Source organism: Rhinoderma darwinii, chromosome 11 (assembly GCF_050947455.1).
Source record: "Rhinoderma darwinii isolate aRhiDar2 chromosome 11, aRhiDar2.hap1, whole genome shotgun sequence".
Taxonomy (NCBI): Eukaryota; Metazoa; Chordata; class Amphibia; order Anura; family Rhinodermatidae; genus Rhinoderma; species Rhinoderma darwinii.
In genome coordinates, this window is record NC_134697.1 from 63941212 (window position 1) to 63961997 (window position 20786).

General features: G+C 45.7%; 1 protein-coding gene across 3 annotated transcripts in view; it reads right to left on the reverse strand.

Moving 5' to 3' along the window:
- CDH23 (cadherin related 23) overlaps positions 1-20786 on the reverse strand; it is an 818455-nt gene that overhangs the window by 714054 nt on the left and 83615 nt on the right. For all 3 annotated transcript variants that reach the window (XM_075841683.1, XM_075841681.1, XM_075841682.1), the window contains exon 2: positions 5151-5222. In XM_075841683.1, coding sequence (XP_075697798.1) covers positions 5151-5217 — 67 coding nt within the window. In that variant the 5' untranslated portion in view covers positions 5218-5222. The remainder of the gene's footprint in view (positions 1-5150; positions 5223-20786) is intronic.

A 20786-nucleotide genomic window follows, 5' to 3' on the forward strand; every position in this document is an offset into this window, starting at 1 on the left:
TCCACATTGTAAAAATAATATTGGCAGGGCCATATTTGCCACTAGGCATTGGGGGTCCAGTGCCTAGGGTGGCTCCTTGTGGGAGGGGGCCGGTGTGTAAAGGATCTGCCAGACACAGCTTCTGTGTTGACGCCCGTGGTTAATCAGTCTGCACCTGCTCCTAGGTCTGATAGAGTGACTCGATCTGCTACCACTCAGGCTGGTAGGCTCAGGAGTGGGAGAACCTATCACAGCCTGGCCAGACGGTTCTAGCTCCCGCCCTCGGTCTATTTATACCTTTATTACCTGCTTGTCTGTGCCTGTGACTCTTTCCTTTTTCCTGGCTCTGCTGATCCTGCTATTATTATTGATCTTCATTTTGACCCTGGCTTAACTGACTACGCTCCTGCTCTGCGTTTGGTACCTCATACACTCCTGGTTTGACTCTGCTCGTTCACTACTCCTGTTGCTCACGGTGTTGCCGTGGGCAACTGCCCCATTTCCCTTTGCTTCTGTGTACCCTTGTCTGTTTGTCTGTCGTACACATATTGAGCGTAGGGACCGTCGCCCAGTTGTACGCCGTCGCCTAGGACGGGCCGTGCAAGTAGGCAGGGACTAAGTGGCGGGTAGATTAGGGCTCACCTGTCTGTCTCCCTACCCCGTCATTACAGGTAATTTGTATAATTTGCAGCATCAGGAGGTCATATTTACAGAAATCAAAAGCTCCTTTATCAAAAAAAACTTAGCAGGCCAAGTTTCATGTTAACATAGGACCCCTTCTTTGATATCACCATCACAATTCTTGCATCCATTGAATTTGTGAGTATTTGGACAGTTTCTGCTTGAATATCTTTGCAGGATGTCAGAATAGCCTCCCAGAGCTTCTGTTTTGATGTGAACTGCCTCCCGCCCTCATAGATATTTTGCTTGAGGATGCTCCAAAGGTTCTCAATAGGGTTGAGGTCAGGGGAACATGGGGGCCACATCATGAGTTTCTCTCCTTTTATGCCCATAGCAGCCAATGACACAGAGGTATTCTTTGCAGCATGAGATGGTGCATTGTCATGCATGAAGATAATTTTGCTACGGAAGGCACGGTTCTTCTTTTTGTACCATGGAAGAAAGTGGTCAGTCATAAACTCTACGTACTTTGCAGAGGTCATTTTCACACCGTCAGGGACCCTAAAGGGGCCTACCAGCTCTCTCCCCATGATTCCACCCCAAAACATGACTTCGCCATCTCCTTGCTGACGTTGCAGCCTTGTTGGGACATGGTGGCCATTCCCCAACCATCCACTACTCCATCCATCTGGACCATCCAGGGTTGCACGGCACTCATCAGTAAACAACAAATGAAAATTTGTCTTTATGTATTTCTGAGCCCACTGCAACCGTTTCTGCTTGTGAGCATTGTTTAGGGGTGGCCGAATAATAGCTCTATGCACACTTGCAAACCTCTGGAGGATTCTACACCTTGAGGTTTGTGGGACTCCAGAGGCACCAGCGGCTTCAAATACCTGTTTTTGCTGCTTTGCAATGGCATTTTAGCAGCTGCTCTCCTAATCCTATTAATTTGTGTGGCAGAAACCTTCCTCATTATGCCTTTATCTGAACGAACCCGTCTGTGCTCTGAATCAGCCACAAATCTTTTCACAGTACTATGAGTTTTCTTGAAATATCCAATGTTTTCATACCTTGTCCAAGGTATTGCACTATTTCACACTTTTTGGTAGCAGAGAGATCCTTTTTCTTTCCCATATTGCTTGAAACCTGTGGCCTGCTTAATAATGTGGAACGTCCTTAAGTAGTTTTCCTTTGATTGGGCACACCTGGCAAACTAATTATCATAGGTGTCTGAGATTGATTACAATGATCCAAAGAGCCCTAAGACACAATACCATCCATGAGTTTAATTGAAAAACTAATAATTAAATGTTTATGGCACTTAAATGTTTATTTGTGTGCTGTGCATGTTTGCTGACTGCATTACTGCATACTTTAACCTGTGTTCTATGCACTTTTTTCTTTGTGAGGACCGCCTTCATAAAATACCATTTTGCTGTGGTGGTCAGCTCAAAGAGGTTTTACTGTAATTAAAATTGTATCCATTACATGAATTTTGTATTATAAATTCTCAATAGGGCTATATAAACCGTATATGCATGCATGTCAAGTATATTGTATTATTATAAGACTTGTTAATCCAAATCATGTATATAATTTACTGGATAGTGAATATTTTGGGGGGTGGGGTTGTAGGAATGCACATTTTTCTCTCTTTTTGAGAATTATAAACTTCTTGGTTTCTTTTAATATTAATTTTGATAAATAACGCAAAACATATAATGTATATATTTCTATCCCAGTTTGAGTGCTTAACTTTATCGCCCAAAATATTTCTCTGTGGTTTTGTACACTTGTTTCTATTTGGCGCAGAGCACCACAGCGAGAATTTCTCAACATTGTATAGCTGGAGAATTGTGACATCATCTGTTTTGTGTGTTTTTAATTATATTTAGTAACAAAGTCTTTAAGTTCAAGTTACAGTATAAATGTGATTTCTAAGAGCATTTCTCAGCAGATTTCTCACGCACCTCAAAATGGATCAACCTGGATCATGATGGGAATGAAAAAAAAAATAATGTACTCACAACATTAGTAAAACCAATCTGTAAATATGTCACTGTAAATGTGACGGGAATTACTCTCTAAATCAAGAAATCTGTCGAACAGTAAATTTATTTAGAATTTACAATTCTTGACTAAAATAAAACTACCTTAAAATGTATTCACTAGATAAGGTAGAAGCAAATCTGTCCATTAATGTCAAAACTGTAATATAACAATTCTTTTCCTTCTGACACAAAACGGCATGACTCCAATGTGACACACATCCATCAGGGAAATGGAGTAGGAGATGTTAGAATGGTGACATACGACATGGATCAATGGCGTTCTGCTCTCCTTGGAGCCACCAATAATTCTAAATAATAAATAGTATGTTGAAAGGTAGATTTTTAAGAATTCTCACTGACAGGTTAAAGATTCCTGAAAATGCAATATACAAACTGAAAATAATGAGATGTGAAAATATAAGGTGAACATAAAAAAAACATTAAAAAAAGTAGACCTGTAGTAAATTCCATACATTTTTTTGAAGGGACAGTGAGTATATTTATCTCTAAAGGGCTTGACTCATCTCAATATCCCCTTTTCCATATTAGAGCATATAGATATCTGCGCCTCTATGAGAAAGAGCTAAGAACCGCTAACAATCAGCGGCTCTTGATCTGGTGGATCTAGTCCATCAAGGTATTATATGAAGGGCTAGTAATTTAAATGACTTTGTGTAATACTACATTTCCCCTGTAGTAGTCACTGTAAGAGTAAAGAGCAGCAGATGCCAGTATCCATCTGATTCCACAGCACCTCCCATATTAATCAAAGGCATTGTCTGATGAAACAACCTCCTTTAACCCCTTGAAGTCCAAACCATGGTTTTTTTTTCATTTTCCACTTCCCGCCTTAAATGAACCATAACTTTTTTATTTTTCTGTCAATGAAGTGGTGTGAGGGCTGTTTTTTTTTGTGGGAGGTGTTGTAGTTTCTATTGGCACCATTTAACCCCAGCCCTTTTTCAGATTTTCATTTTTGTTTTTTCCTCCCCACGTTCCAAAAGCCATAACGTCTTTATTTTTCCGTCGATATAGTCCTATGAGGGCTTGATTTTTGCGGGACAAGTTGTAGTTTTTTGTAGCACCATTTATTTTGCCATATAATGTACTAGGAAACGGGAAAAAAATTATTTGTGGGGTAGAAAATGAAAAAAACAGCGATTCCTCCATGGTTTTTTGCGCACCGTTTTTACGGAATTCACTGTGCAATTAAAACAACTTGTTAACTTTATTCTGTGGGTCAATATGATTACGGCAATATCAATAATATATATAGTTTTTTCTATATTTTACTACTTTTACAAGTAAAAACCTAAGTGTTAAAAATAAATTTTATTTTGTGTCGCCAAATTCCGAGAGCCACAACTTTTTTATTTTTCGGCAGCAACTACCAGAAATTCCACTGCGAAACAACCGCACCATTTCCTGTATTTTTTCACTGCAGAACATGGTGCGGATTTTGCGGCGTTTTTTTTTAATGCTGGGAGATGGTGACATCTCCTCCTCTGAAAAATGCAGCAATTCAGTCCACTTTTCGCAACAGGAATTGACATGCTGCCGTACAAAACATATGCACCGCAGGTCAATAAATTTTACGCAGCATCTGGATGAGATATGTTAAATCTCACCCACTTTGCTGCTACTGTATTCTGCTGCATATTTTCTGTCCGCAATGCCGGACGGAAAATACGCAGTAATTCTGTTACATGTCGACACGCCCTAATAGTTTGGATTGTTAGGGATACGGCAATACCAATTAACACCAATATCAGTATGTAGTTTTTTTTCATTTACATTATTTTACGGGAAAAAATTAGAAAAGTGTTTTTTAGTATTGAGGATTTATATATTCATGAAAAGTTTATTAAGCTTATTTTTTGCTTCTCAGTAGGGTCTAATAGGAGGACGAAGATGTCAGACATGGGAGCTTTTACTAAGCCCCTAACTGCTATGACAACTCATCAGAACCCCGAAATAGTGTCGCAGGGGGGCCAAAAAAAGGAGAGAGAAGGGCGTCAGCTGTAATATACAGCTGACACTCTGCGTATGGACGGTAAATGTTATTATTGCTTTTAGGAACAGTTCTCCTTTTGAATTTATGCTTCTTGGGGAGAAAAGCTCAATAACATGGAGGCCGGTGGAACACGGCACAATTTTTCCTGCAACAGATTGAAATCAGAGATATAGGAAGTACATATGTGGTCCCATATTGGATTGCGGCTCCATACAAGGCGAAGGTTGTAGAGAGCCGTCCATGAGCCCTTACTGAGAACTACATATTTGTCCATTAGCCAGAACAGTGCTATGAATTATTTTCTTTTTTAATAACCTTATAATAAATTAGCAAATATTTAAACCTGATTTAAATCACTAGACCATAACACAAATATGAGACATGTTATTAGCCCCTGAGAAATATTAAAATACTGAGAGCACAAATTAAGAAAAAAAAGTTTTAATAGCAAAATAATTAACAAAGATAACTAATCTACTTACCCACAGAGAAAGATGGTACCAGAAAAAAGAAGTAGAGAGATTTTCGGAAAATCATATGTCCCTTCATAATTCCTGCAGACAAAACAGACAATTAGTTAATAGACTACAGGACACCAGGCTGTTTTTGTACAATACTGTATTGTTATGTATATACACAAGGTTTATTCTGAAATGCATTTTTAATGTCTATGTTCAGTTTAGGTTAAGTTTTTCAAGGAAAATATAAACCTACACTTATTTTGTTATGTGAAATGTCAAAGGATTGCCAAATTATATTCAATGAAAACTGAAGGACATCTTAGAAATAAAGAGGGTAAAACTTACTTTTAATTGTATTGTTTAAAAAGCTATAGTCCCAGCTGTGTTATTAACAAGAATGTGCCAACCTGTGAAGGCTATATATCTAGTAAAGAATTAGTGCTTCTAGTGCAGGGGTGGGGAACGTCCAGCCCGCGAGTTCATTTGGTCTGGCCCGACCTTACTCGGACCGCGCTGCCGCCGTGGCATTCGCTACCTGGCTCCGTCTGCCCTACTCAATCACATTTAGGAGCAGGAGGAGGGTGGACAGAGCCAAGTATGGCAGCGGCGGTGGTCTGAGCGAGGTCGGTGCGTGCCGGCCCAAGAGTGGACCAGTCCGGTCACCTGACCTGAGTCACCTGACAGTGTTGTGAGTTCATGTGACTGGACTGGTCCACTCACAGCACGCACCGACCTCACTCTGACTGTTGCTGCCGCCGTGTCATTCCCTCCTTGGCTCCGTCTACCCTACTCATTCACATTTAGGAGCAGGAAGAGGGCGGCAGTCTGAGCCAAGTATGGTGGCGGTCTGAGTGAGGCCGGTGCGTGCCAGCCCGGGAGTGGACCAGTCCAGTCACCTGACCTGTCACCTGACCCTGACCTGCTAACTCAGACCGCCGCATCCTCATTCACTAGAAGTGAATGACAATACTTGGCTCCATCTGCCTTCCTCCTGCTCCTGACCTAAAATTTAGAAACTTAGCTGAGGCCTAATTGTAGAAATTTAGCTGTAGTGTAGACATAGGACCTGTCCTAAAAGCATGAAGTGAGGTCAAAGTTTTTTTTCCATCAAGGACATTTATGATATATCCACAGGATATATCATAAATGCCAGATAGATGCGGGTCCAAGATCTATCTCTAGAACTGGGCCCCCTAAACCCCATTCTGTTTCCATAAATCCCCTAGAACTGAATGATAGTTAGGGAAACAGCGTAACTCGCATGCTACGCTGCTTCTTTAACTGCCATTCACTATTATGGGAGTTACAAAACAGCATAGCTCAGCGAGCTAGGCTGTTTTCTTCTTCATGGTCTGAAATCAGCCGAAACACAGAGTTAGAACGGGGTTTAGGGGGCCCCGTTTTAGAGATAGGTGCAGGTCCCAGAGGTGGGACCTACATCTATCTGACATTTATGTCATATCCAGTGGATATGTCATAAATGTCCCTGTTGGGAAAACCCCTTTAAGTAAGTAGGAACAACTTACTGCTGCGAGCACTTCTTTTCAAAACTTAACAACTGCGCTCCAGTCTGACCGACGCAGTAGCAACATCATCAATACCGGCTAACATCCCACGGCCCAACAAAGAGAAGCAGTTCCAGCTATCACATTAGGGGTGCGTTAATTAAATGTTTGACCAAATATAGCAGGCTAATTTTAAGTTGATAATTTTGTATGGCCCGCAAATGATGTAAGGCTGGGTTCACACGACCTATTTTCAGACGTAAACGAGGCGTATTATGCCTCGTTTTACGTCTGAAAATAGGGCTACAATATGTCGGCAAACATCTGCCCATTCATTTGAATGGGTTTGCCGACGTATTGTGCAGACGACCTGTAATTTACGCGTCGTCGTTTGACAACTGTCAAATGACAACGCGTAAATTGACTGCCTCGGCAAAGAAGTGCAGGACACTTCTTTGCAACGTAATTTGAGCCGTTCTTCATTGAACTCAATGAAGAGCAGCTCAAGATATACGAGCGTCACAGACGCCTCGTATATTACGAGGAGGAGCATTTACGGCTGAAACGACGCAGCTGTTTTCTTCTGAAAACAGGCTGTCATTTCAGCCGTAAAAGCCAGCTAGCGTGTGAACATACCCTTATAAATAGCCAAATGGCCCTTGGCTGAAAAAAGGTTCCCCACCCCTGTTCTAGGGTCATTGCTAGCTGTCAGCCTGTATAATAGCCCTCAAACTGCCTTGTGATTAAAGGCATAAGACAATGCTAACTGCAGACACTAAACACTTCCCCTATGGACTCCAGGGGTCACATTTGCACATTATTTAACAACTTGTGATTTAATACACAACATCAAGAAATCAAAAACATCATTGGTAGTGTTAGGGATCTGCCAGGTACTACGTCTAGGTATACTCCTGGGATTAATCAATCCACACCTGAGGCCAGACCTGTTCGACTGACACCATCTCCCACCAACCAGGGTGGCAGGCTCAGGAGTGGGAGAGCCTATCGCGGCCTGGTCAGTCGGAGTTAGCTCCGCCCCCTGTCCTTTATTACCTGCCGTGTTCTCTTCCTCAGTGCTTGTAATTCTTCTGGATTCCTGGCCTCACTGCTGCTTGCTCCAGCCTGCTCCTGCCGTGCTTCTGCCTTGCTGCAGTTCCGCTTAACCTGCTTTGCTTTGCCCCTGGCTTGCTTCCTTCTCCGTGCTCACTTTGGTATACTCCACTTCATCCTGGTCCTGACTACTCATTCAACGCTCCGTTTCCTCGCGGCGTTCCGTGGCTACTGCCCCTTCCCTTGCGTGTTCCCTGTTTGTTCTCCCGTGCACTTAGACAGCGTAGGGACCGCCGCCCAGTTGTACCCCGTCGCCTAGGGCGGGTCGTTGCAAGTAGGCAGGGACAGGGCGGTGGGTAGATTAGGGCTCACTTTCCCTTCACCTCCTTCCTGCCATTACATAATTACAAGCCCTTACCTAGTCTACCATCTCTCCTACGCTGACGCTATCATGGACCCCCTTGAGACCCTGACCCAGCAGATGCAGGGCCTCTCCCTACAGGTCCAGGCCCTGGCCCAGAGGGTCAACCAGGGTGACGCTGCCTTAGTAGTACCCCTCACCTCACCTCTAAAACCCGACCTCAAGTTACCTGACCGGTTCTCAGGGGACCGTAAGACGTTTCTCTCCTTCCGGGAGAGTTGCAGACTGTATTTCCGCCTAAAACCCCACTCCTCAGGTTCCGAGAACCAGCAGGTGGGTATCATCATATCCCGACTCCAGGAAGGGCCCCAAGAGTGGGCCTTCTCCTTGGCTCCTGACGCCCCTGAACTTTCCTCTGTTGATCGTTTTTTCTCTGCCCTCGGACTCATTTACGACGAGACTGACAGGACTGCTTTAGCCGAGAGTCAGCTGGTGACCTTACGTCAGGGTTGGAGACCGGTTGAGGAATACTGTTCTGATTTTAGAAAGTGGTGCGTAGCTTCTCGGTGGAACGATCCGGCCCTAAGGTGCCAGTTTAGGTTAGGATTATCTGACGCCCTGAAGGATCTGCTGGTTAGCTACCCCTCTTCTGACTCCCTTGACCAGGTTATGGCCCTAGCAGTACGACTTGACCGACGTCTCAGGGAACGTTAGCTTGAACGCTTCAATGTGCTTCCCTCTGACTTTTCTGCGATTCCCCCCGAGGTCCCGTCTCCTCGCCCCTCCACGGAGGACTCGGAGGTACCTATGCAACTCGGGGCCTCCATGTCCCCTCGACAACGTAGGGAGTTTCGCAGAATGAATGGTCTCTGCTTCTACTGTGGGGACAACAAGCATCTACTGAACACCTGTCCCAGGAGCAAGAATAAGAAGCCGGAAAACTTCCGCGCCTAAGTGATCATCGGGGAGGTCACTTGGGCGCACAGGTATTTCCCGTTAATGTGAAACGCAATAAAATTTTGCTTCCCTTTCAGGTCTCGTTTGCTGGCCGGTCTGCCACGGGCAGTGCTTTCGTGGATTCTGGCTCATCTGCTAATATCATGTCTGTGGAATTTGCTATGTCTCTAAAGATGCCTTTTATTGATTTACCTTATCCTATCCCTGTAGTAGGTATCGACTCAACTCCCCTTGCTAATGGTTATTTTACTCAGCATACTCCTGTTTTTGAACTCCTGGTTGGCTCCATGCATTTGGAGCAGTGCTCTGTACTGGTGATGCAGGGATTATCGTCTGATCTGGTATTAGGTCTTCCCTGGTTGCAGTTGCATAATCCCACGTTTGATTGGAATACTGGGGATCTCACCAAATGGGGTAATGAATGTCTTATGTCATGTCTTTCTGTTAACTCTATTTCTCCCCGGGAGGAGGTAAACACGCTTCCTGAGTTTGTTCAGGACTTCGCCGATGTGTTTTCTAAGGAGGCCTCCGAGGTGTTGCCCCCCCATAGAGATTACGATTGCGCCATCGATTTGGTGCCTGGTGCCAAGCTTCCTAAGGGTAGGATATTTAATCTTTCATGTCCTGAACGTGAAGCTATGAGGGTGTATATCCAAGAATGCCTGGCCAAGGGTTTCATTCGCCCCTCGACTTCTCCTGTAGGTGCTGGCTTCTTCTTCGTGGGGAAGAAGGATGGTGGTCTTAGGCCGTGCATTGATTATCGTAACCTGAATAAGGTCACCGTAAGGAACCAGTACCCACTTCCTTTGATTCCGGATCTTTTCAATCAGGTTCAGGGAGCCCAATGGTTTTCTAAGTTCGATCTACGGGGGGCATATAACCTTATCCGCATCAAAGAGGGGGATGAGTGGAAAACTGCGTTCAACACACCCGAGGGTCATTTCGAATACCTGGTCATGCCCTTTGGGTTGTGTAATGCCCCTGCTGTCTTCCAGAATTTTATTAATGAAATCCTGAGAGATTACCTGGGTAATTTTCTTGTTGTGTACCTTGATGACATACTGGTGTTTTCCAAGGACTGGTCCTCCCACGTGGAGCATGTCAGGAAGGTGCTCCAGGTCCTTCGGGAGAATAATCTGTTTTCTAAGACTGAAAAATGTGTCTTTGGGGTACAGGAGATACCATTTTCAGGGCAAATCCTCACTCCTCATGAATTCCGCATGGACCCTGCCAAGGTTCAGGCTGTGGCGGAATGGGTCCAACCTGCCTCCCTTAAGGCGTTACAGTGTTTTTTAGGGTTCGCCAACTATTACAGGAGATTTATTGCCAACTTCTCGGTCGTCGCTAAGCCTCTTACGGACCTTACTCGCAAGGGTGCTGATGTCCTCCATTGGCCCCCTGAGGCCGTCCAGGCCTTTGAGACCCTCAAGAAGTGCTTTATCTCGGCCCCCGTGCTGATTCAGCCCAACCAAGAGAAGCCATTTATTTTGGAGGTTGACGCATCCGAGGTGGGAGTGGGGGCCGTCTTGTCCCAGGGTACCAGCTCCCTCACCCATCTCCGCCCCTGTGCTTTCTTCTCTAGGAAGTTTTCGCCCACGGAGAGTAACTATGATATTGGCAACCGCGAACTTCTAGCCATTAAATGGGCTTTTGAAGAGTGGCGGCACTTCCTGGAGGGGGCCAGACACCAGGTAACGGTCCTTACGGATCACAAGAATCTGGTTTTCCTAGAATCGGCCCGGAGGCTTAATCCTAGACAAGCTCGGTGGGCACTATTCTTTACCAGATTTAATTTCTTGGTTACCTATAGGGCTGGGTCCAAGAATATTAAGGCTGATGCTCTGTCACGTAGTTTCATGGCCAATCCTCCTTCCGAGAAGGATCCTGCTTGTATTTTACCCCCTGGTATAATCGTTTCTGCCACGGATTCTGATTTAGCTTCTGATATCGCGGCTGATCAGGGTGCAGCTCCCGGGAACGTCCCTGGGGACAAACTGTTTGTTCCCCTGCAATACCGGCTAAGGGTACTCAGGGAAAACCATGACTCCGCACTATCTGGTCATCCTGGCATCTTGGGCACCAAACACCTCATTACCAGAAACTATTGGTGGCCTGGGTTGCCTAAAGACGTTAGGGCTTACGTTGCCGCTTGTGAGGTTTGCGCTAGGTCCAAAACCCCTAGGTCCCGACCTGCAGGCCTACTACGTTCCTTGCCCATTCCCCAGAGACCTTGGACCCATATCTCCATGGATTTTATCACCGATTTGCCTCCATCTCAGGGCAAGTCGGTGGTGTGGGTGGTAGTAGACCGCTTCAGCAAGATGTGCCACTTTGTGCCCCTTAAGAAGCTACCTAACGCCAAGACGTTAGCTTCTTTGTTTGTGAAACACATCCTGCGTCTCCATGGGGCCCCAGTCAATATCGTTTCTGACAGAGGGGTACAATTTGTTTCCTTATTTTGGAGAGCTTTTTGTAAAAAGTTGGAGATTGATCTGTCCTTCTCCTCCGCCTTCCATCCCGAAACTAATGGCCAAACGGAAAGGACTAACCAATCCCTGGAACAATATTTAAGGTGTTTCATCTCTGTCTGTCAATTCGATTGGGTCTCATTCCTTCCCCTTGCTGAATTTTCCCTGAATAACCGGGTCAGTAACTCGTCAGGGGTCTCCCCGTTTTTCTGTAATTTCGGGTTTAACCCAAGGTTCTCCTCCGTTTCCCCTGGTTGTTCCAATAATCCTGAGGTAGAGGATGTTCATCGGGAACTGTGCACTGTCTGGGCCCAGGTTCAGAAGAACCTAGAGGCGTCCCAGAGCGCACAAAAGATTCAGGCGGATAGTAGACGTTCTGCTAACCCCCGGTTTGTCATCGGGGATTTGGTCTGGTTGTCGTCCAGGAACTTGCGCCTTAAGGTCCCGTCCAGGAAGTTTGCTCCCCGATTTATTGGACCTTATAAGATCATTGAAGTCCTGAACCCTGTATCCTTCCGTCTGGAGCTGCCCCCATCCTTTCGTATACATGACGTCTTCCATGCCTCCCTCCTTAAACGCTGCTCCCCGTCCTGGTCCCCCTCGAGGAAACCTCCTGTTCCCGTTCTCACCCCTGAGGGGGTGGAATTCGAGGTGGCCAAGATTATGGACAGTAGGATGGTCCAGGGCTCCCTCCAGTACCTGGTCCATTGGAGAGGATACGGGCCGGAGGAGAGGACTTGGGTACCTGCCCGTGATGTTCACGCTGGGGTATTGATCAGGAGGTTCCACCTTCTCTTCCCTACTAAACCGGGTCCTCTTAGTAAGGGTCCGGTGGCCCCTCATAAAAGGGGGAGTACTGTTAGGGATCTGCCAGGTACTACGTCTAGGTATACTCCTGGGATTAATCAATCCACACCTGAGGCCAGACCTGTTCGACTGACACCATCTCCCACCAACCAGGGTGGCAGGCTCAGGAGTGGGAGAGGCTATCGCGGCCTGGTCAGTCGGAGTTAGCTCCGCCCCCTGTCCTTTATTACCTGCCCTGTTCTCTTCCTCAGTGCTTGTAATTCTTCTGGATTCCTGGCCTCACTGCTGCTTGCTCCAGCCTGCTCCTGCCGTGCTTCTGCCTTGCTGCAGTTCCGCTTAACCTGCTTTGCTTTGCCCCTAGCTTGCTTCCTTCTCCTTGCTCACTTTGGTATACTCCACTTCATCCTGGTCCTGACTACTCATTCACCGCTCCGTTTCCTCGCGGCATTCCGTGGCTACTGCCCCTTCCCTTGCGTGTTCCCTGTTTGTTCTCCCGAGCACTTAGACAGCGTAGGGACCGCCGCCCAGTTGTACCCCGTCGCCTAGGGCGGGTCGTTGCAAGTAGGCAGGGACAGGGCGGTGGGTAGATTAGGGCTCACTTTCCCTTCACCTCCTTCTTGCCATTACAGGTAGATATTGGGACATTCTTAAGGAAGATAAAGGTATAATTGATTGCATTAGTGAAAGACCAGCCATAACCTACAGAAGGGGAAAAATTTACAAGACCATTTGGTCCATAGTTACCTCCCCAAAAAAAAAAAGAAGGAAAATGGCTCAATAAAAAAACAAGAGGCACACACAGATGTGGTCACTGCTCAGCTTGCGACTAAATACTTACCGGAAAAAGCTTAATGAGCATATCCACCAATAAAATATGAGATAAGAGATTGTATCAATTGCTCTACAATAGGAGTTGTTTATCTGAAAACCTGCTCATGTTCAGTAAAGTGGGAGAAAACTAAAAGACAGTTTAGACGTTGTATCAGATATCATGTATGTGACCTTGAAAACCAATGAGACACACCGTTAGTCCAACATGTCTGGAAATATCATCAAGGTGACCCAAGAAGCCTCAAATTTTAGGGAACTGAATGGGTGAGACCCGACCACGTGGAGGAAATTGGGACAACATTATACTTGGGAAGGTGTGACAATGGACCTTTAGACTAGAAGCTATGAAGCCGAAAGCCTTAAATGATTTCATTTTCATGTTTCATAGAGTAGAAATTAATAGATAACCATCTGCCAATTATGCTGGGAAAGGTACAGTTGTGCACTAACCCTATGATATGAGAAGAGGTGCTACTGAGCCAATAACCAAAACATTAGGCATCATTAACTACTGATGGGTATATGCCTTGGAATACCTTTCTACTATTCCCAATGGTAACATGTATATCCTGCACAAGGGGTCAAACATATGCATATAATGGAACAGTATCAATTTGGATATTGAATGGGAAACAGCACATACTGGGGATGATCGGTACTAGTGATCCATGATCAGCACAAAAAATTGCCCGGCTACTGTTCATCCTATTTGTCTGTAATTTTTTTTCCACACGACAGTGAAAAATTGCCATTTTTTTTTAACGCCGTCACATGGACGTTTTCAGAACAGTGAAGTTCTATGGGTGTATTTACACGGCTGTTTTTTTAATGTACAGTGAAAACTGGCCGTCAAAAAATAGGGCATGTCCTATTTTTGGCTGTATTCACAGCCAGATGGCTCCCATAGAAGTCAATAAATCAGTTTTTAATGACCGTTTTTAAGGAATCAATCCTTGTAATGGCCGGTAAAAACTGATCCTGGCTGAGGACTCTCTGGAGACAGCGTTACTTTGAGCGCTGAGCCCGAGGAAGTCATTGAAGTTACTGTCCATATATAAATATAAATATATATATATATATATATATATATACACACACAGTGATGTAAGGCTTTCAGCTATGGAGTCCCGGCCAGAGAATCGCAAGATCTTTGGCCGGGGACTCCAGCCTTAGGAAAGCTCTTTACGTCACACTCCATATATGGACAGTGACGTCAAGGGCTCCCTCTGACCCCCGTCTAGCTAGCACCCCTCATGTAGATAGCACCCCACTGTAGAAAGCACCACACCCCCTGTAGACAGCAATTGGCACTGTGGCGCTATATTAGCATTTGGCACTTTCTATGTGGTCACTGTGGCACTTCTATAGTAGACACTGTGGCACTATGTGGGCACTGTAGTACTATTTGGCCACTTGCCCTATGTGGGCATTAATTACATTGCGCATTGTGGCTCTATCTACAGGGACTATCTACTTGGGCACTGTGGTGTTTTTAGGGGATTGGGACCAAAAAAACTGACAAATGAAATCGATCCATTTTTTTTAACGGCCATGAAAAACAGATGGCAAGCAGATGAAAAAGGGCCATTAAAAACAGACAGACGGACTGGAAATGGATGAAAATTTAGAGACACACTGATGCAAAACGGCCATGATATAATGACAGTTGATCAGTCCTTAATGGCCATTTTTTTTCACTGTCGTGTGAATGTAGCCTTGGTGATAACGAATCGACATTGGTATAAATCAAGCAATCAGTATGCAGAGATGCTTATTTGATTAAATATAAATTGCTGAGAAAACTCCCGACGTTCAGTACTACTTGCAGAGAGAAGTGGAATGCTTAAACCTTTCCCACTGCAGCCATTTTTTGGATTTTCACTTTTGTTTTTCCCACCCCACCTTACGATTACGGCAATACCAAATTTTTAGTTATTTTTTAATGATTTACTACTTTTACCAGGAAAAAACGGATTGTTAAAAATAAAATTTGAGTTTTGTCACCATAACTTTTTTTATTTTTCCATCGATTGAGGAGGATGAGGGCTTATTTTTTGCAGGTCGGCCTGTAGCTTGTGTTGTTACCATTTTGGGGTACATGAGATTTTTTGATCACTTCTTATACCATTTTTTGTGGGAGATGAAGTGACCAAAAAACAGCGATTCTGTCGGTTGAATTTTTTTTCTTTTTTACAGTGTTCACCGTGCGGACTAAATAATAATATATTTTAATAGTTCAGACTTTTTTTTTACATTTCGCTTGAGGGAAAAATGGGAAAAGGTTGTTTTTTTTTTTTACTATTAATATAAAAAAAAAATTTGATGAAAAAAAACCCCTTTATTTTACTGCATTTAACTTTTTTTTACTTGTTCCCCTTGAACCAGCGATTGTTGGCTCGCTTGCATGATATACTGCAATACTAATGTATTGCAGTATATCATTATACTGACACTCTCCTATGAAGCCATGCCTGAGGCAGGACTTCATAGGAGTACAAAGATGGCAGACCTGGGGGGCCTTCATCAGGCCCCCAGCCTGCCATGCCAACCAACGGCACCTTGTGATCACATCGCGGGAGGGGGCTGATGCAAAGTTACATGGTGCCGCCCCCTCTTTCTAACAATTTAAATGCATCGGTCTATATTGATGGCATTTAGTGGGTTAATTGAGCTGGATCCTGCTCGTTACAATGAAGTGACGGCTGTAAGATACAGCCAACACGCATGTTCTATGGAGCGGGCTCCCACACCCTACTCCCATACTCCCACACCCTAGATGACGTGCAACATTTTATTTATATATATATATATATATATATATATATATATATATATATATAAATAGCAAAGAAGAAAAAAGTTGGGTCCAGCGCTGGTGTAGATAAAATGGAAACTGTTTCCAAGTTTTATTATGTCATTTAAAAAGGATCACAACTGGCTGAACTAATAATGAATGGGAGGCGTAGGCAGGGGCTGTGTCTAGTGGTCACATGGGAGTGCTCATGTGGCCACTGACATCATCACTGCCCTGTAGCTCCTATTGGCCGGCTAGGAGGTATGGCCCAAACAAGGGGGAGGAGCACACTAAATAAAAAGAGCTGGGCGTCACCTGTGGAGCGAGGCTGTTAAAATGCCAGACTCAGAGATGCGGCCCGAAGGCAGAGCGATCTAACCCCAAGTTGTTATATTAAACATTGTGCAAATGAGACCCCCTGATGACACTTTGCACAGAAGAAATGTGTACGGTCTATTTGCTGATGCTGAGTCGATAGGGGAAGTGTTTAGGGTCTGCAGTTAGGATTGGCTTATGCCCAGAGGCGTAACTAGGAAATACTGGGCCCCATAGCAAACTTTTGACTAAGGCCCCCCTCCCCTGGGTGTCACACAACCTCCCCTTGTAGATAGTGCCTTTTTTACAGCCCCCCCTGAAGATATCTACAAAGGGGGCTGTATGGCGTTCTCTACAGGGGGTCTGTATGGCGTTCTCTACAGGGGGTCTGTATGGCGTTCTCTACAGGGGGGCTGTATGGCGTTCTCTACAGGGCGTCTGTATGGCGTTATCTACAAGTGGGGGCTGTATGGCGATATCTACAGCGGGGCTGTATGGCGTTATCTACAGGGGGGGCTGTATGGCGTTATCTATAGGGGGTCTGTATGGCATTCTCTACGGGGTGGCTGTATGGCGTTCTCTACGGGGGGGCTGTATGGCGTTCTCTACAGAGGGGGGCTGTATGGCGTTCTCTACAGAGGGGGCTGTATGGAGTTCTCTACAGGGGGGGCTGTATGGCGTTCCCTACAGGGGGGCTGTATGGCGTTCCCTACAGGGGGGCTGTATGGCGTTCCCTACAGGGGGGCTGTATGGCGTTCCCTACAGGGGGGCTGTATGGCGTTCCCTACAGGGGGGCTGTATGGCGTTCCCTACAGGGGGGCTGTATGGCGTTCCCTACAGGGGGGCTGTATGGCGTTCCCTACAGGGGGGCTGTATGGCGTTCTCTACAGGGGGGGCTGTATGGCGTTCTCTACAGGGGGGGCTGTATGGAGTTCTCTACAGGGGGGGCTGTATGGAGTTCTCTACAGGGGGGGCTGTATGGAGTTCTCTACAGGGGGGGCTGTATGGCGTTCCCTACAGGGGGGCTGTATGGCGTTCCCTACAGGGGGGCTGTATGGCGTTATCTACAGGGGGGCTGTATGGCGTTATCTACAGGGGGGGCTGTATGGCTTTCCTTACAGGGGGGCTGTATGGCGTTCCCTACAGAGGGGGCTGTATGGCATTCCCCCCTGTAGAGAACGCCATACAGCCCCCCCTGTAAAGAACTCCATACAGCCCCCTCTGTAGAGAACGCCATACAGCCCCCTGTAGGGAACGCCATACAGCCCCCTCTGTAGAGAACGCCATACAGCCCCCCCCTGTAGGGAACACCATACAGCCCCCTGTAGAGAACGCCATACAGCCCCCTCTGTAGAGAACGCCATACAGCCCCCTCTGTAGAGAACACCATACAGCCCCCCCTGTAGATAACGCCATACAGCCCCCTCTGTAGAGAACGCCATACAGCCCCCTCTGTAGAGAACGCCATACAGCCCCCTCTGTAGAGAACGCCATACAGCCCCCGATGTAGATAACGCCATACAGCCCCCCCGCTGTAGGGAACGCCATACAGCCCCCCGCTGTGGGGAACGCCATACAGCCCCCCCCCCCGCTGTAGAGAACGACATGCAGCCCCCCCGCTGTAGGGAACGCCATACAGCCCCCCCTGTAGGGATCGCCATACAGCGTCCCCCCTCCCAAAAAAATGTGACCTACAGTGTGTCCTACAAAAGACATGTATCCCCTCTCCACAGGATAGGGGATACATGTGTGATCGCTGGCAGCGATAGGGGGAACGGGGGACTGAAAGTCCCCTGAAGTTCTCCATGACTAACCTCTGACTTCCGGTGTCTGCGCAGCTCACTAAAAATGAAAGGAGCGCTGGTCACGCATGCGTACAAGCGCGACCGGCGCTCCATTCATTTCTACGGAGCTGCCGACACAGACCCCGGAAGTCCGAGGTTTGTGATGGAGAACTTCAGGAGACTTTCAGTCCCCCGTTCTCCTTATCGCTGCCAGCGATCACACATGTATCCCCTATCCTGTGGATAGGGGATTCATGTCTTTTGTTTAATGGCAGAGCGGGGAGATACCTCCCTGCTCTGCCGTAGTGTTTAGTGGCATCGCGCTGTAGCAGCCATAGCGGCTGCTAGCGGAGCCTCCGGCCATGGTGGGGTCCCATGCCGGCGGGCGACACGGGCCCCCTCGTGCCGGGGGCCCCGTAGCAGTCGCTACGGCTGCTACGGCGGTAGTTACGCCACTGCTTATGCCTCTGAACACAGGACTATTATAGCGGCTGACTCCTAGCAATGCACCTAGAAGCACGAATTCTTTACTAGAGATATATTCTTAGAGCGACTCACAGGTTGGCAGATTCTTATTAATAACACAGCTGGGACTGTAGCTTTTTAAACAATACAAGTAACCCCTTCCTGCCGCAGCTATTTTTTGGATTTTCACTTCGGTTTTTTCCTCCCCACCTTCCAAAAGCTGTAACTTTTTTATTTTTCCATCAATATTGCTGTGTGAGGGCTTGTTTTTTGCAGTTTGGTTTGAAATTTTTACAGCACAATTTATTGTACCATATAATGTAGTGGGAAACTGGAAAAATATTTGTGGCGTGGAATAGAAAAAAAAAACTGATTCCTCAATTTTTGTGTAGTTTTGTTTTTACAATGTTCACCGTGGGGTAAAAATGACAGCGATACCATATTTATATAGTTTTTTTTATGTTTTCCTACTTTTACAAGGAAAAAACTGATTGTTAAAAATGTAATTTGAGTTTTGTCGCCATATTCTGAGAGACATAACTTTTTTATTTTTGCTTCGATTTAGGCTTTATTCAGACGAACGTAAAATACGCGCGTGCAACGCGTGTGATTTTCACGCGCGTTGCCCGGACCTATATTAGTGTATGGGGCCGTGCAGACATGTGCGTGGTTTTTGCGCAGCGTTGCTCCGTTGCCAACAAGGCACGACATGTCCGTTGATTCAGCGTTTTCAACGCATCACGCACCCAGTGAAGTCAATGGGTGCGTGAAAACAACGCAGGGCACACGGAAGCACCTCCGTACGCACAGCGTTTTTCACGCAACACTTGTTAAGTCTATGTAAATGAGTTGAGCAGACTAGACAAAACAACTACAAACCAGGAAGTGGCTTTTCACTTTCTGAGCACATGCGCACAGTTTAAACTGACATCTGCAGCAATAGTAGTTTTTTTACCTGTAAAACCACCCAAAAACAGCAAACACGGGCCAAAGTGTGAGGTAACGTGAAATCTTGATGCGAACATGTGCTCACAGCAAGCAGGTGTTGGAGAAGGTGTCTTTTTGTAGGCTGCCCTCTCCATTACTCCACACTCCGTTGTTTTGACGCGCGTAAAAAACGCATGCCATTTGCGCGTTAAATACGCTATCACGCTGGGCAAACGGATGCCACACGCAACTCCAACGCAACCGAAACGGCGCGTTTTTCACGCGCGCAAAAACGCAACGTTCGTGTGAATCCAGCCTTAGTGGTGTGAGGGCTTATTTTTTGCGGGGCGAGCTGTAATTTATATTGCTATCATTTTGGGATACATGAGACTTTTTGATTACTTTTAATTTCATTTTTGGGGGGAGATGAAGTGACCACAAAACAGCAATTCCGACGGTGTTAATTTTTTATTTTTCACACCATTCACCGTGCGGATTAAATAATGATATATTGTAAAAGTTCAGACTTTACGGATGCGTCGATACAAGTTATGTTAATTTTTATTTTATTTACAATTTTCTTGAGGGAAAATGGGAAAAGTTTTTTTTTTAATCTTTTCATTTATTTATTTTTATTTCAAGTCCCCCTAGGGGACTTGAACCAGCGATCGTTGGATTGCTTGCATGATATACTGCAATACTAATGTATTGCAGTATATCGTGATTCTAACAGTCCCTTAGGACGCCAGAGGCAGGGCTTCATAGAAGTGCAAAGATGGCAGACCTGGGGACTATCATCAGGCCCCCAAGGTTGCCATGCCAACCAACGGCAGCCCCCGATCTCACCACGGGGGGGGGGGGGGGCGTAGGAATGCTACATGGTGTCGCACCCCTATTTTTAGTTATTTAAATGCAGCGGTTGCTATTAACAGTGGCATTTAAACGGGTAAAACTAGCGGGATCGCGCTAGTACGGAATCCTGCTCATTAACCGGAAGCGTTACAGCCGACACGCTTGTCCTATAGAGCGGGCTGAGCCCATGAGCCTGCTCTATACTCCCCCACTTGACGTGCGCCATATATATACGGTGGATGTCGGGAAGGGGTTAAAAGTGAGTTTTAACCTCTTTATTTCTAACAGATGTCCTTCAGTTTTCAGTGAATATATGCAATAATAGTGGACATTGAACCTAGATATCAGTATATCAGTGAAGATAGGATTGCCAAATTACAAGAAGAAAATAAAGGGGAAAATCTATTCCAAGTACCATAAATAGAATGCAGTTACTTAACATAACATCACTGTAGAGACATAAAGGGTCCATTATAAGAGAATCTTCCGCTATGCCATTATCTCATGCCAAAAAGTCATTTTCTATACTCTGCACTCC